General features: G+C 38.6%; 1 protein-coding gene across 1 annotated transcript; it reads right to left on the bottom strand.

The window, feature by feature from the left end:
* Positions 1 to 2,589: 2,589 nt before the first annotated feature.
* Positions 2,590 to 14,636, bottom strand: si:ch211-282j22.3 (ER degradation-enhancing alpha-mannosidase-like protein 3). The gene is made up of 20 exons (XM_038283652.1): positions 13,831 to 14,636; positions 13,677 to 13,722; positions 12,730 to 12,830; positions 12,178 to 12,217; positions 11,953 to 12,065; positions 11,723 to 11,876; positions 9,571 to 9,705; positions 9,326 to 9,431; positions 9,092 to 9,189; positions 8,036 to 8,161; positions 7,858 to 7,941; positions 7,658 to 7,741; positions 7,241 to 7,365; positions 6,995 to 7,160; positions 6,692 to 6,861; positions 6,501 to 6,618; positions 5,162 to 5,335; positions 4,870 to 5,035; positions 4,576 to 4,767; positions 2,590 to 3,608 (listed from the first exon to the last, which is right to left on the bottom strand). Exons 1-20 carry the CDS (start codon positions 13,992 to 13,994, stop codon positions 3,346 to 3,348), a joined length of 2,625 nt encoding a protein of 874 aa, XP_038139580.1. The 5' UTR covers positions 13,995 to 14,636; the 3' UTR covers positions 2,590 to 3,345.
* Between the last annotated feature and the right edge of the window lie 650 nt (positions 14,637 to 15,286).

Below are 15,286 nucleotides of genomic sequence, written 5' to 3'. Positions count from 1 at the left end.
GCCAAGGTGCTCTGTTCCCCTGTAAAGGGGTGGGGGTTGCGATGATGGTGGGAACAGAGCATTTCTATTTAGTGAAAAACTTTATCTCATAGCAAATAAAAGCAATTAAATAATCACTTCTTTTCATGTGGATTAAAAAAAAAATGGCATTACAGACATTATCTGTACCCTCATTAATAATCAGTGGGAAATGCTTTATTGGTTTTACAGCAGTAACCAGCTTCCTACATTGGTTTTTTTACGTATTGTTAATATTTATCACTTCCTTATAAAGCTATGGCAACGGAGGAACAATTGATTCACATAACTCCTTAATAGTTTATGTATAAATTAAGATTCATTCTCAGTACCAAATTAAAAAATAATGTGCAGAAACAAAAAAAAAAAAAAAAAAAAAAAAAAAGGAAATGAACAAAGAAATTATGGTAAAAGGCAAACAGGAAGTTATAAACATATTTATTCTCAATTTCACCTTAAAAGAATTTTTCATATTTCCTTGATTGGTTAAAATGAGACAAAATATTAATCTTAACCAAGAATGGAGACAATAATTAGGAATCCTCAACTTCAAAACATGCTCCTAAAATATTTTACCAATGCTAAAAATTGATGGCAAAGCCTAAATTATATAAATCATATAAGTAAAATAGAGAAACCTCTTAAAAAGGGCTCATTCTGCTTGCAACTTAAATAACAAATAATGGTGTAGATGTTAATACATCCCTTTTGGCACATTTTAGGCTGCAGCCACTGACCAACAGCTCTGAGCGAAAACAGCTGAACAAAAAATAAATAATGCAGAATATAACTAAAATGTGTTCTCAGTTTTCCCTCTGATATTCTTATCACCATGAAATGAATGTGCACAGACCTGAGGTATAAAACTTGGCACTAAGACTTATACGTCTCCTTGTCCTTATAAAACAGTTTAAATGTCTGTTTGGAAAAAAATCATCTCAGCAGAGTGAGAAAAATGGTCCACTGCTCAACTACCGTTTCTGTGTCCTAATACTTCTAACATGAAGGAAATGTAACCTGTGAGTAAAGGGAACAAAATCCAGCCATACCAAGTAACTAAAAAGGAATATTTTACATCTGGTATTTGAAGTAATTGCACGTATTAATGCCAGGAAGTAGTTCACAGTGAGTCAAGTGTGTAGGATCTGGACTGTAAAACAATACAGGTAAAACCTAAACTCATCCAGGACAACCATCAAATGGGTCAAGGCAGCTGTACTCGTATCTATGTGTAGTTTTTGTTTAAAATGCATCTCAGCACATAGGCGATTGGGTGTAAAGATGGTTGGTAAACAATTAATGTAAAATCCATTTCTGGATCCTGTCAGGTTACTAAATGGGCAGAAAAGAAATTGTGTTTTCCCGCCAGTTTTTTTCATCTAATGCAAATTTAACCTCGGAAATGTATTGTTTAATTACAACAGTCATTTAAAGAAGCGTAAAATATATTAGCTGAATTTAAACTATTAATTATCAAGAAGCATTAGGGCAAGGCTAGAGATTTTTTTTTTATTTCGAGAATAAAGTCGTAATATTACAAGAATAAGGTCAAAAAATTCCGAGAATAAAGTCGTAAAATTACAAGAATAAAGTCATATTATCAGAATAAAGTCGTGACATTACGAGAATAAAATCGTGACATTACGAGAATAAAATTGTAACATTACGAGAATAAAGTCGTAACATTACGAGAATAAAATTATAACATTACGAGAATAAAGTCGTAACATTACGAGAATAAAGTCGTAACATTACGAGAATAAACTCATATTACCAGAATAAAGTCGTAACATTATGAGAATAAAGTTGTAACATTACGAGAATAAAGTCGCAACATTACGAGAATTAAGTCATATTACCAGAATAAAGTCGTAACATTATGAGAATAAAGTTGTAACATTACGTGAAATAAAGTCATAACATTACGAGAATAAAGTTGTAACATTACGAGACTAAAGTCATATTACCAGAATAAAGTTGTAACATTACGAGACTAAAGTTGTAACATTACCAGAAAAAAGTTGTAACATTACGAGAATAAAGTCGTAACATTACGAGAATAAAGTCGTAACATTACGACAATAAAGTCGTAACATTACGACAATAAAGTCGTAAAGTTGAAAAATTACAAGAATGAAGCCATCATACCACAACCTGTTTCAGAAAGAAAGCTTCAAACTCCAACCAGCATATGACGGCTGACCAGCACCATCAAACAGCAACCTGAGTCCACTTTGACATACTGTCTAATTTGATGCCTGTGCTAAAAGACTTCCTTATTTGTCAAACTGATGCCAAAGTATAACTTCACAAAATACTCAACATTCCTCATTTTAGGGAAGAAAGTGCTTCTTGTAAGAGTTGTCAGAAAATACAACTTTATTCTTGTAATGTTACAACTTTATTCTCAAAATAAAAAAATAAAAATCTCTAGCCTGGGCCTTATCTGTATTCATTATCTGTTATTCATTGACTCTGCTTATTTTAATAAATTGTATGATTCGATTTTTCACATTTGAGTATGATGCATTTTCATATCTTAAAGCCTAGTTAATAAAAAAGTTGCACTCACACAGTCTAATGCTTTAATTAGGCAAAAAAAAGTGCATAACACACCCCATCACATGTGCATCAAAACTGCACATTTTTTATAAATTGGTTCATTTTGCATACAGCATTCACTCATCAAGTCCCTGAAGTTCCTAGCAAGTACAAGTACTTTCCAAATGAGCCTAAAGGCCAGAAAAGACCCAATCCGATTTTCTGTCCGATCCAACAGAAAAGTGTGTCGTGGCGTTTAGTTCCCATTGAAAGTCAATAGGAATAATCACACCCGACACGATTTTACACAAGTGGGCTTACGTAGATCCGACTGAGATAGACCCCAGATCTATTTTAGTCAAACTACGTAGCAATTCTCCTTCTTCCACAGGGTACAACTGAGAGGTTATGGAAGCTACTGCCACCTACTGGCCATGTAAGACTCAACCGATGGTTATAGACTAAACAGTATTCGATTAAGTTAAAAAGGTGCAATGTAGATTAAAAGCAAATTGCATAAATTTTGTAACCTCATCTAAGCTTCTCTCTAGGTTAGTATGAATTTAAATCATGGTTTACTGGATGCTTCATCATAGCAACAGGCTCTTGTAGCTACATGTTCCAGTTCAGAGCAGAATCCCAGCAGCTCCACTATGTCATCAACATGGAGCCTATTCTACTTCCCCTCAGATAATTGTAAACAGGCAGACTGTGCTGCAGAGCTGGACTATGGGTCCCTTCTTGCTCAGAAACCATCTAGAAACCATTTTTGGTAAACTACAGTGGTCAGGGGTTTGTGAATGGTCCAGTTTTAGTGTGTAGAGATTGTGTTGAGTCTGTAGAACAGGGTTCAGTCATGCCTTGAGTGCAGACCTGCTGCTGCTGTGACTGCCCTTTCCCACCAAGCTCTTCTTCACCCTCCGCGTTAAAGACATCTTCGTTCTCTAAAACCAACTCCAGGGTGGGTCCTTGAGCTGCGCTCTCCTCCAGCTCCGCCTCCTCTCTCAGATGGAGTTCTATGTTCATGCTGAGAGATTTTTCTGATTCATCTGGGGGGGAAAAAAGATACTTTAATGCATAAACTAAAAAGGGAAACACAGCCCAAATAGATAATTATGATCTAATGTTAATCCGTTTAACACTTAAGTACAGTCGCATCATAAAACAAGCTGAAAATGGAACTTGGATTTATCAGGGATAAAGATTAACACAATAATTCATCTAAAATGATTAGTTTTGTCTTTGAACATTTAGCATGAAGTATGCAGATAGAGGTAATTTTTCTTAGCAAATCTTAGCATAAATCGTCTAGTGAGTCCTGAGTGCTTACCACCTCGCCCAGAAATGTTTGAATAGGATTAAAGGTTAAGAAGGAGCATTTTGATTTTGTTTTGCCATCTCTTTTGGATAATGTTTTGACTGAAACAGACAATTTGCTGGTAGAGTCCAGCTGATTTCAACTTAAGAGACTCATGAACGTTCAATGATGCTATGCATGTATAAAAAGTTCCCTGGGCCCACAGCACAACAGATCCTTCGCTATACCCAAAAGTGGACTCAAGGTGTATATATTTATATTTAATTTGATTCCAAAATTTCCTGATTTTTATTTTTTTATTTTCTGGTTGGTTCTATCTGAATAAGTCACATAGCTGAGGCTAAACTCCCTGTAGAGATTATATAACTCTAGTTATTTATGTTTGTTATAGTAGAACAGATGAAGTTTTTACTTTTGCATTGCCCCTTAAGAACCATTTAAATGGAAGATGGTGTCTAACGGTTTTGCTTGTTGCTAAAATGCTTCTCTTTCCTAAAGTTCTCCAAAACCAAGCTCCTTGGAATCCTGCTCACATTGTATGGCAGCTTTAGGGTGTAAAACTAAACTGGATCTCTTTTTTTAAAGGGATTTCCTGTGTTGTTAAAACTTCCTTCTAACCAGTTCAAAATTTCTTAATGGCATCTAAAACAGACAAGATAACTGGCCTATTTTTAAATGGACTTCCTCCTGGTCCTCACCCTGTCCTAGCTGCCTCTCCTGTGGCAGCAGCAGCACGTCCACGTTGTGATGTTTCTCCAGAGCGCTTGTGAGCACAGCACCTTCACGGCTAAACAGAAACACCAAAGGCAAGTTGATGTCTTCGGTGGAGTCGCCATCTCCAACCATCTGGAAGAGTGGCGTCTCCTCACTGTTACTTCCTTCACGATGGTCTAGGGAAGAAGGAAGTATTTGCAATAATTTAGCACCCACATAGTTCAGACGTTGAAACCTTGGAAAAGTGCCCTTAAAATAAATTTTCCATTAAACTGTACCTATAAATATGACTCCACTGGCTCCTGCTTGTTGCAGCCAACGAGCTTTTGCTGCAAACATGCAGTCCCCACGTAATGCCAATGCAATATGGCCTTTAACCTCTGCTGCATTTTCTATTGGCCCACAAGCAGTGTAGGGGGAAGCTTTCTCTATGGTTCCTTTCACCTGTGGTAGAGGAATTCTCTTTAGGTCAGTGAAAAACATTTCTTAAACTCTCCATTCATTATAAGACATTTTTTTAAATCAAATCTATTCTGGGCTTTATATCAATAATGAGTTGCTGCATCTCACTCCGTGCTCCTGCTTGGTGAGGTCCATTCCAAACTTGGCCGGTCCCGCAGTGAGGACCGTCCTGCCCAGAAATGGGGGGGAAATAAGCTGAACAACATGCGGCACCACCAGCTCCTCCTCTGGAGTCTGGCTCACCTCTGCCACAAGCTTTACACGGAACACACCTTTATGCTGCTGCACATTCGGAAATAAAAAAAGGACAACAAACAACAATCAATTTGAATCCCTCTTTGTTCAGTTGGGATTTGTAACTAATAAGATCATTTATCTACATTTTGTTACTTTGTACTTATGACAGTGTTATGAAAATAAAGTTAAATTCCGTTCTATTCAATCCACTAAAATACATTGACATATATTCAAACTACATGCGCTATTAAACCAGTATTTCAATGACACAATAACAGACTCGCAGAACAATATTTTCTAGGTGACCAGTTGAATAAGTACGTTTTGATTTTAGACACTTACTGACAGACATTGACTGCACTCCATTATATCACACTGTTATCTAAAATGACTGTCTAATGCTAAATATAGTGCATTTTTTTAACTTTAACTTTTTGGAATTTATAATGGAGGACCCCAGAGTTTGCTGCACTCAGCCCCCTTTACCAAAAATCTCCTTGCTGATGAAGATTCTCAGTCATCCAGGTCATAGTCATTCCGTAAAAGTTCAAAAAATTTAGATATTACAGGCTAACAATGGAAGCAAACGACCCACTCATCGGTTACCATTTGCATGTTTCCAAGCAATACAAGGCCTTGTCTATATAAGACTCAAACTCACTGCGGATCCAGACATTTGAATTGAGAAAGCTTCCTGGAGAGGTGGCGAAACGTCTTCAAATCTTGGAAACCAAGTCCAGTGGATATTTTTTGAAGTTTTACAGAAAAATCGTCTTATTTAGCCCTCTTCTAAATGGCTTGTGACTTTCCACACCCCCATCCTCATGAAGGCCATGCCCCCACAACCCGTAACCGTTATAACCAGAGTTCGTAAAGACAGCCTAGGAGCCTGTAATAATATATAAAAATAGGACTGTAGCTTGACTAATGGCTGCTACTGACAACTCTGAGCAGCTAATTTCCCCTGATGACATCACAAGGGGATTGCTTTTCAAACACAGCATTTTGAGCACCCATTAGCTAAGAGGTGGGGAAAGATTATGATAGAGGGAAAAGGTTTTTTTTTGTGTGAAACAGGCTTCAGGGCACATTTCTGTTACAAAATGTAAAAGCTGCATAATTTGGGACCTTTAACGTAACCAAGTTTTAAATTAGAAATTGCATATTGTTAATTAAAGGTTCTAATAACTTTGAGGCTCAGTCTGAATACCTTGGGACCATTAATGTCGCCTTGGGTGATCTCATTCAGTGGAGTGAGAGAGATGCCCATGCTCTTCAAGAACTCCACTGGTTCCATACCATTATCATGGAGTGGTAGCTCAATTTCCCTGTGAACAGTGATGAAAACCCTCAGTTTCACATAACCGCAGCACAGAGAGAGATTCCTGCACAACGTCCCACCTGAGGGGTAATTGGGTGAAGGCTCGTCCAACCCCGGTCAGGTACTTGTAACCGTCCCTAATGGTTTTGGCAAACGACGGGTTGTTGGGAAACAACGTCTCCATGCTGGGACAGGAGTGTGTAAACAGATCCTCATCATGAGCAGCAGCAGTAGCAGCAGCAGCATCCTCCTAGACCAAGTAAGGCACCAGAATCCAATGTAAGACTTTTAGAATCAATAAAGCTCATTGGTATTTCAACAATGTTTTCTTTATCATTTAAGTTTTATGTCAAGAGCAAATGATCTAAAGCGAGAGGTTTTACCGTAACGTTGATCCGAACAGATGCCTGAGTTGTGGACAGAGAGACAGGCAGTAAGTGAGCCTCTGTGGTGAAGATGTAGTCATCTATGTCAATTGGCAGCTGGCTCTTGTCCGTAAACAGCAGGTAGAGGTACTTGAACATCTCGGCAAGAAAAAATGAGTCCATTCTATAAAGAAACGGATAAAAAACAACATATCCATCTATTGTTTTCCTTCAAAGATTGGCGTAGTTTGTCCCAAACAGCACCTGTCTTCATGTGTCCCCGTACGGACGTCCTGCACAGCTGCAAACCCGCAAGGCACCCTGGCAAAGGCGTTGAGCTTTTCCACTATGGACTGTCCCACTCTGAGGTAGTAAGGATCACCAGTGGCCTGCACAGATCATATTATATCCTTAACCTCTCTTCAAAAGACAAAAAAAAAAAAAACAGAAACACGAAATTCAAACTATGCAGGATAGGAACATTTTTATTTGGTTGGGGATTTTAGCTACAGCTTAAATTCCAGGAGTAATAATCATTACATCCAACATGTTTGTTGCCATGGTGAGGTGGCAGACAAAGTGTTAACAAACCAAATATTAAATCATCTATGTTTTTGTGGTTTAGAGCATATAACTGTAAACATGATGTATTTGAGTTACATTTTTGTTTAAGCTGTTTACCTTATAGAGGTAGTAGGTGCTTTCTGCAAACTCTGGTCTTAGTAGGTGTTGGCCCCAATGAACTCTGAACTCCGTGGTAAAAGCCTGTGTGGAAATATGTAGCTATATTAATGAGGACAAACATTATAATCATTCTAACAATATTAATAAAGCTCAAAATAGAAGTCGAATACTGCAGCATAAAAGAATAGAGCCGACACCTCTGGAAGGAACTTGTGCTGTTTTGTGACTTGGTACAGCATTTCATGTGTTTCTATGGCTGGTTTTAGATCTCCTGTTAGAACCTATGAAAACAAACACATTTTTTGTTTTGTTTTTTTAAATCAATCTTTATCTGTCATCATTAATTTACCAGTCATTGCAAACAGTGCATCAGACCTGTAAACCAGGGAAGAAAGCGAGCAGGGAATCCATCCAGCCGCGAACGCTCACTGTGGGATTGTGCATGTGTACGTTGAGCAGAAGAGGAGGCTGGCTGATGTACTTCATGATCGCGCTGTAGTGCTGTTACAGACAAAACATAATAAAGTTGTTCAAAACATCGAATGAGAAGGTGTGTGTTGCGGTACCACAGGCCTTAAAGAAGTATTTGCAGTGGATCCTGTGTGGGAGACCAACAAAGTAGCACTTAATTGCGAAATTAAAGGTAAGCAAACTGTTTTATTATTTTCTGTTTATTCCTTAAAAACAAATATCTAAAAAAAAATATATGGCTTGCATTTTTATCCACTCAATTTATATTAAAAACTCAAGCTCAGTCAGATTGGTTGGAGATCAGTTTTCCTGAATGAATCCAAATAAAATTGACCTCTGGTCTCTGACCAGCTGCCTTCTTGTCCCTTCCAAAATAAAATCCTTCCAACAGCAGGATGCTGCCACCACCATGCTTCATAGTGGTGATGATGTGTTCAGAGGGATGTCTCAGACTCACAGGTAATATTAGAATGGTCTCAAGACCCAAACTATTGTTTGGAATACAAACAAAAAACCATTATCTATAGTTACTAAGGCGATAAAAACAGCATCAACAACCAATGTATTAGGTTAGGTGGTGTTTCAATATCTTTAAACACATAAATATCCTTAATCACTATTATTTTTATGGTCTTGTTTTATTTCTATAGTGGTTTTCAAGAATACATGCTTGTTGATCTGTGACCCAAACTTTGGGAATCAGTTTTCTAAATAGTTACTGTAATTCCTGTGTGTCCTGATGGAAAGAGCAAGACGACTTCTCAGGGCTTTTTGCATGACTAACCATTGCAAATTTAGTCATAATTTGTTTAAAAATCTAATCAACCACTTTCCTTCCAGGCCCTGATAATGTTTTCCTCTGTTGGTCTGTTGCTGCAAACAGGCCAAGTATGAAACCGTTCTGTTGGTAACAACAGTTCACCAAGGCAGCATACAGTTGTTTACTGCCGGGAGACTTACGATGTTGAACCTCTGTAGAAATGTATTGTCTCCTAAAAGAATGTAGGCCTTCATCAGGTATTCGTAGTAAGAGTCAATTCCTGCACCAACTCCGCTATCTGTAAAAAAGCAGACGGAAAAAGGCTGTTAAATTACAACAATGTGGGCTTCTTATTGATGTTTTCCAATAACAGGAGGGACTCTGGGATTTATCAGACTCTGGTGAATGTAAATCTGGTGCTAGAACGATCTTACCTTTCCTGACCCATTCTCCATTATGGATATTGATAACAGTTCCCACTAAGTCACTTCCTCTTTGTCTCCGCTCCCAGAGGACATCCAGGGCCTTCCTGGCGTGCTCCTGTGAAACATCAATAATCACTCAGTTTAAAGTTTCTATAGGAGGCAAATTAATCTCACACCTCAGTAATTACACATATATGGGACACTAATGCACAAAAAAAAACATTGACAGAGCTCAAATTATAGGCTGGCAGTACCTCAAACACAGACTCTCCTGACAGTCTGCTGAGCGCAGCAAACTCCAGGATCATCGTCCCTGCACATGCCGTACACGTGTCAGATTCAGTGCCAGTGCGAGAAAGTGGGTTCAAGGTGCCGTACCGCAGATTCACCTGGGAATCAAAAGAAAACTTTACTGAGAAAAAACAAAATAGCGACCAACATTGATATTTAGTAAAACATTTCCTCCAACTTTACCTCAATATTTTAGACAAAAAAGGCTATTTCCTTTTTTTTTTTTTTTTTTTTTTTTTTTTAAACAAGGTTTAATTTATTTTTGGTTCCCAAATGTGCAATACAAATTCTGAAATACATAATGATGTTGTTATCAACCACCCCTTGTAGTCCCGCCCTGTCCGGGCGAGTCATTTAGGAGATGGATATAACCCAAAGTAAAAATAGAGTAAAATAAAATAAAATAAAAAATATATATATAAATAAATAGATACATAAATAAATAAAAGGGGGGCTTAAGGTTAAAGTTTAATGCATTTCAGCAAGTAATTAGTCAAGAATTCAATTTCTCCACAAAGTTTAAAAATGGATCCCAAGTTGAATAAAATTTGGATATAGATCCTCACAGTGTATCCAAACTTTTCAGAATGATTATTTCTAAACTGAAACTTTATTTGGGCCTCAATTTTAGTAATGCTTAAGCCAAAACCCTAAACCTTTGATGGTGATCAAGCAAAAAATTGAAAAAAAAAAAAGTTTTAGATTCAGTGTGAAAATATATGTTTTAGCCATTATTTATTTGGAACATACACTATATTGCCAAAAGTATTTGCTCACCCATCCAAATTATTGGAATCAGGTGTTCCAATCACTTCCATGGCCACAGGTGTATAAATTCAAGCACCTAGGCATGCAGACTGTTTTTACAAACATTTGTGAAAGAATGGGTCGCTCTCAGGAGCTCAGTGAATTCCAGCGTGGAACTGTGATAGGATGCCACCTGTGCAACAAATCCAGTCGTGAAATTTCCTCGCTCCTAAATATTCCACAGTCAACTGTCAGCTGTATTATAAGAAAATGGAAGTGTTTGGGAACGACAGCAACTCAGCCACGAAGTGGTAGGCCACGTAAACTGACGGAGCGGGGTCAGCGGATGCTGACGCGCATAGTGCGAAGAGGTCGCCAACTTTCTGCAGAGTCAATCACTACAGACCTCCAAACTTCATGTGGCCTTCAGATTAGCTCAAGAACAGTGCGCAGAGAGCTTCATGGAATGGGTTTCCATGGTCGAGCAGCTGCATCCAAGCCATACATCACCAAGTGCAATGCAAAGCGTCGGATGCGGTGGTGTAAAGCACGCCGCCACTGGACTCTAGAGCAGTGGAGACGCGTTCTCTGGAGTGACGAATCGCGCTTCTCCATCTGGCAATCTGATGGACGGGTCTGGGTTTGGCGGTTGCCAGGAGAACGGTACTTGTCTGACTGCATTGTGCCAAGTGTAAAGTTTGGTGGAGGGGGGATTATGGTGTGGGGTTGTTTTTCAGGAGCTGGGGTTGGCCCCTTAGTTCCAGTGAAAGGAACTCTGAATGCTTCAGCATACCAAGACATTTTGGACAATTCCATGCTCCCAACTTTGTGGGAACAGTTTGGAGCTGGCCCCTTCCTCTTCCAACATCACTGTGCACCAGTGCACAAAGCAAGGTCCATAAAGACATGGATGACAGAGTCTGGTGTGGATGAACTTGACTGGCCTGCACAGAGTCCTGACCTCAACCCGATAGAACACCTTTGGGATGAATTAGAGCGGAGACTGAGAGCCAGGCCTTCTCGTCCAACATCAGTGTGCGACCTCACAAATGCGCTTCTGGAAGAATGGTCAAAAATTCCCATAAACACACTCCTAAACCTTGTGGACAGCCTTCCCAGAAGAGTTGAAGCTGTTCTAGCTGCAAAGGGTGGACCGACGTCATATTGAACCCTATGGATTAGGAACGGGATGTCACTTAAGCTCATATGTGAGTCAAGGCAGGTGAGCAAATACTTTTGGCAATATAGTGTATTTCCAGATTTGTTCCAAATAAAAGTCTGGAAATATGTGTGTAGTAACTTTGTAATAAGGGGTTTAAATAAATCAGATTATTGTAGCACAGGTGTCAGCTAAAGTGTGACATCCACCTTAGGGTAGGGAAGGCCACTGGTGGTGTTGAAGGCAGGAAGCAGTCGCCGGCCCAGCTCTACAGCCATATGAAGGAGCTCATCCTGATACCACTGCATCCTCTCCCCTCGCTGCCGGAGCAGGTCCGCCATCACATGCCCCCCTAAAAGCCCACTAGACACATATTTTCAATAAGATAAATAACATGATAAGAGGCCTTCAGAATTATAAAATAATTTTAATTTTATACCCTAAAACTCTGATGTTGGTCTCAAACACAGACACCACCACATCATTGTCCAAGCGGACGTCCTCCACAGCCTTCTTCACTGCATCCTCAAACTCGTCCAGCTTGTTCAACACCTGTGCACAATGCAAACGTGTGAAAGAGTTAAAATAACTCAACCGCCAAAAGGAAAGTAAGAGGAATAAACTCATCGTTATGCTGGTAAACAGATAAAAAGGAGACACATACCACTAGTGTATCTAGGGTGTCGATCAGCGTGAGGGAAAACCTGCAGAATATGCAGAGCAGTTAATGAGATGGTGAAAGGAGGTCATGTTACTTTTCTGCTGAATAATGTCACATTTCATAACTTTTGGGCACATTGATTAATCCATGTCCATGATTTATTCCTTCATATTGATTTCAATCCCACAAGATTTCATCTCGTCATATACAATTATGAGTTTGCAAAAAGATTGCAAGAAATTGCTAGTCTGGGTTCCTGATCTCTTTAAAAAATAAACCCCTGGTAAATTATTCCCTAAATTATGATTTCTTCAGTTTTTTATATTCAATACAAAATAATATTAATTAAATCATACTATGTATTTTCACTTTTTAGCATTAATCAAACACGTTTAATCAATAAAAAGTTTAGAAAACTTTGCAAATGTATTTGACAAACGGTACAGACTGAATAGACTAAATTAATTTCCACCAAACAGTCCTGTTGCTTGAAGGAACCATGAGGCATTACTTGATATTTTAAGGCATCAAATCCCATAAAATAAGTGTCCTTACTTCCCCAAGGAGTCATCAATGTCGCCTCTGCTTGGTTCTTCTCCACGGACTCTCCCTTTGCAGCTTAGAGGCATCAGCTCGTCTGCTGGATAGGCATATTTCTGCAACAGCAACAGCTGCATTTAGAGTTGCCACGACCATCATATAATCATTCTACTCATAGTATTTAGGATATTACCCATCTGCATTCTACTCTTATAGCTGTTATTTATTTGTATAAAACAAATGTAAGGACCTTATTTACATCTTATTTGAAAGCTCAAAACTGATGGCAACTAATTAAGGAGTTGGGGTCTTTACCCCTGAACCAATTAATGTAAGATCTCTCTATTATAAGAGAAAGACACCCACTCCACAATGACTGCACATGCATAAAAGTTAAGGGCACAATTTTTTAAATCTGATGCCCGAACAGCCACAAATTAGTGTAAGCTGTTTGTTGCTAATATTATAAAGAATTTTGAAGCAGTCCTGGTTTAAAGTGTGTGCTGCATTACACCATAAATGGGACATGTTTGTGATCTATTAAGGAGTGTCATTTCCAAATAAGAAATCCTCTTTCAGCAATTAAAGATGATTGCTTTGTGAAACTATTAATTGATTATTTATATTTGTATTATATTCTAGATTTTCCAATATAATGGTGAACTCACCAGTTTCAATCTTTACATGTTTCTCCAAAATATTGTCTTTGCATTTTTCCTTTACATTCATCTTTGTACATATATTTGTAGCTTTCAGTTTCTGGCCCAGCTGGTTGTTTTCCAAGTTATGCAGATAATGCTTTCTGAAACACTCTGAACTGGTTCTAGGTAAAACAAATCTAATAACTTTTCCCTCTTCAGTAAACTAAGCCAGAACATAAGTGATCTTAAACAGATCTTTAGTCATGCAGCTTCTGATGCTACAAGTAAACAAAAGATTGGAAAAAAAAACATTGTCCTTACCATGTAACTTCCATAGGCATGGTCAAACATTTCAAGAATTTGGTTTCTGTAAAATAAACAACAATATAACATGAAACCAGGCGCCTTTTCCAGATTATTCCAACTATTTAAGGTCTTTTATGTACAGATTAGCTGTGTTTGCATAGGTTTTCACCTGATGTTGGTCTTCTCTTCTGGTGTCATGCTCTGGTTCTCTAAACATTTCACCCAGCTAAGAAGACTGGTGATCACAAGCGTTTTTAGCATCATCTCGATGGCAAAACAGATGCTTTGTTTCCTTAAAGTTTTATCACCAAGTCTCCTCTTATGTTCTGACATAAGGTTAATCTTAAATGGGAGCAAACAAGCTCCTCTCTATCCAACACCCACGCAAATCAAACAGTCCAGCTGGCACGGCTGTCCTCCATCAGAACCCAGCTCATCCTCTTGCTTTGGGACCAAAATGGCACAGTTTTAACTACCTGCCAATTTCCATTCTCCCCAGCTTTGTTGTCCTATTCTTTGTCGAATCTTAATAGGAACACCTAATGTAACGTCCATGTAAACAAAGAAGGAAGGGAAACAAGTGAAGAATCCGAAAGAGATTAACTAAAAATATCTAACCACCATATAAACCACAAAACAAGAAGATACACGCCTAAACTAGCAAACTGAAAGCAACGGTTGACAGTTAGAGGCTCCTCCAGCTGTTGGGAGGCTCCCCGATGCTAGCCCGTTAGCCATGCTAGTTAGCAAACAAGCTTATTAATAAAACAAGTAAAATAAGTTGGACCTAATTAATCCTGGAAAAAAAAGAGAAAGGAATGCAGTTGCCGTCGTTTTTTCCAATAAAAAAAACCTTGGTAGGTTTACAGTCAGCGACGCGAAGCTAAGAAGACCAAGCTGTCAAACAACAGGCTACCCCGGTGTGGAAGGAGCAAACTAAGCCCCGAGTTTGTCTTTCAGGCAATCTCAGTGCCACGTAACACCGGAGCGAGTCCGTCACATTTGCTGTTTCCCCCTTTTTCGTCAACTGTTCTTCAATAAATTTCCCACATGTTCACGGTAATTCTGATATTAACGCCAACTTTACGTTTAGATATAATTAATGGTACTATTATCTTCATTTAACTTGTAGAAGATCCCCTTTTAGACTTTACTTAGGGTGTACGCTCAAAGGTAGTAGGTTCGCATCATGTGTCATGCGGCTTACCCCGGCTGACCGGAGTATGTGACTGATAGCCTAAGCATAGCAGCATTTTATGAGTCTAGAAACGTTATGATAATGTTCGTGCCTTAAATTATATATCGCCAATAATCTATTAATTTCTGTAAGCTCATTGGTTATAAAATCCCTAAAAATTAGTCTCTGATATCGTTCCGCTTCGTGTACCATTAATGGCCTCTGACGCCGCATCGTCATCACCCCGGCACGACACCGGCAAAACGTAACCGAATGCACCCACAGGCCGCTGCTGACAGCATTGGCACTAATATATTCTAATTGGAATGCAGCCATACACTAAAGGAAAAAATAGCTAATGCGTGTATGCTAAATTGGAGACCGGGACATAACGGACGTTTTAATGACTTCCCAATAGTTTCTAAATTTTAGCTTAGTAAAAAATGTG

Source organism: Cyprinodon tularosa, unplaced genomic scaffold, assembly GCF_016077235.1.
Source record: "Cyprinodon tularosa strain WSP-4 unplaced genomic scaffold, ASM1607723v1 ctg196, whole genome shotgun sequence".
NCBI classification, from domain to species: Eukaryota; Metazoa; Chordata; class Actinopteri; order Cyprinodontiformes; family Cyprinodontidae; genus Cyprinodon; species Cyprinodon tularosa.
Note: the sequence above shows the minus strand (reverse complement) of the source record. Positions and strands in the feature narration are given on the sequence as shown.

Bases quoted from the DNA above. Each gene is read 5' to 3' on its own strand.
- si:ch211-282j22.3 (XM_038283652.1), bottom strand. From the start codon at position 13,994: ATGTCAGAACATAAGAGGAGACTTGGTGATAAAACTTTAAGGAAACAA. The intron at 8,162-9,091 runs GTAAGTCTCCCG...TGTCTGTAACAG, and splicing joins TTCTACAGAGGTTCAACATC to CACTACAGCGCGATCATGAA. The intron at 5,036-5,161 runs GTGAGATGCAGC...CCTCTACCACAG, and splicing joins TCACCAAGCAGGAGCACGGA to GTGAAAGGAACCATAGAGAA.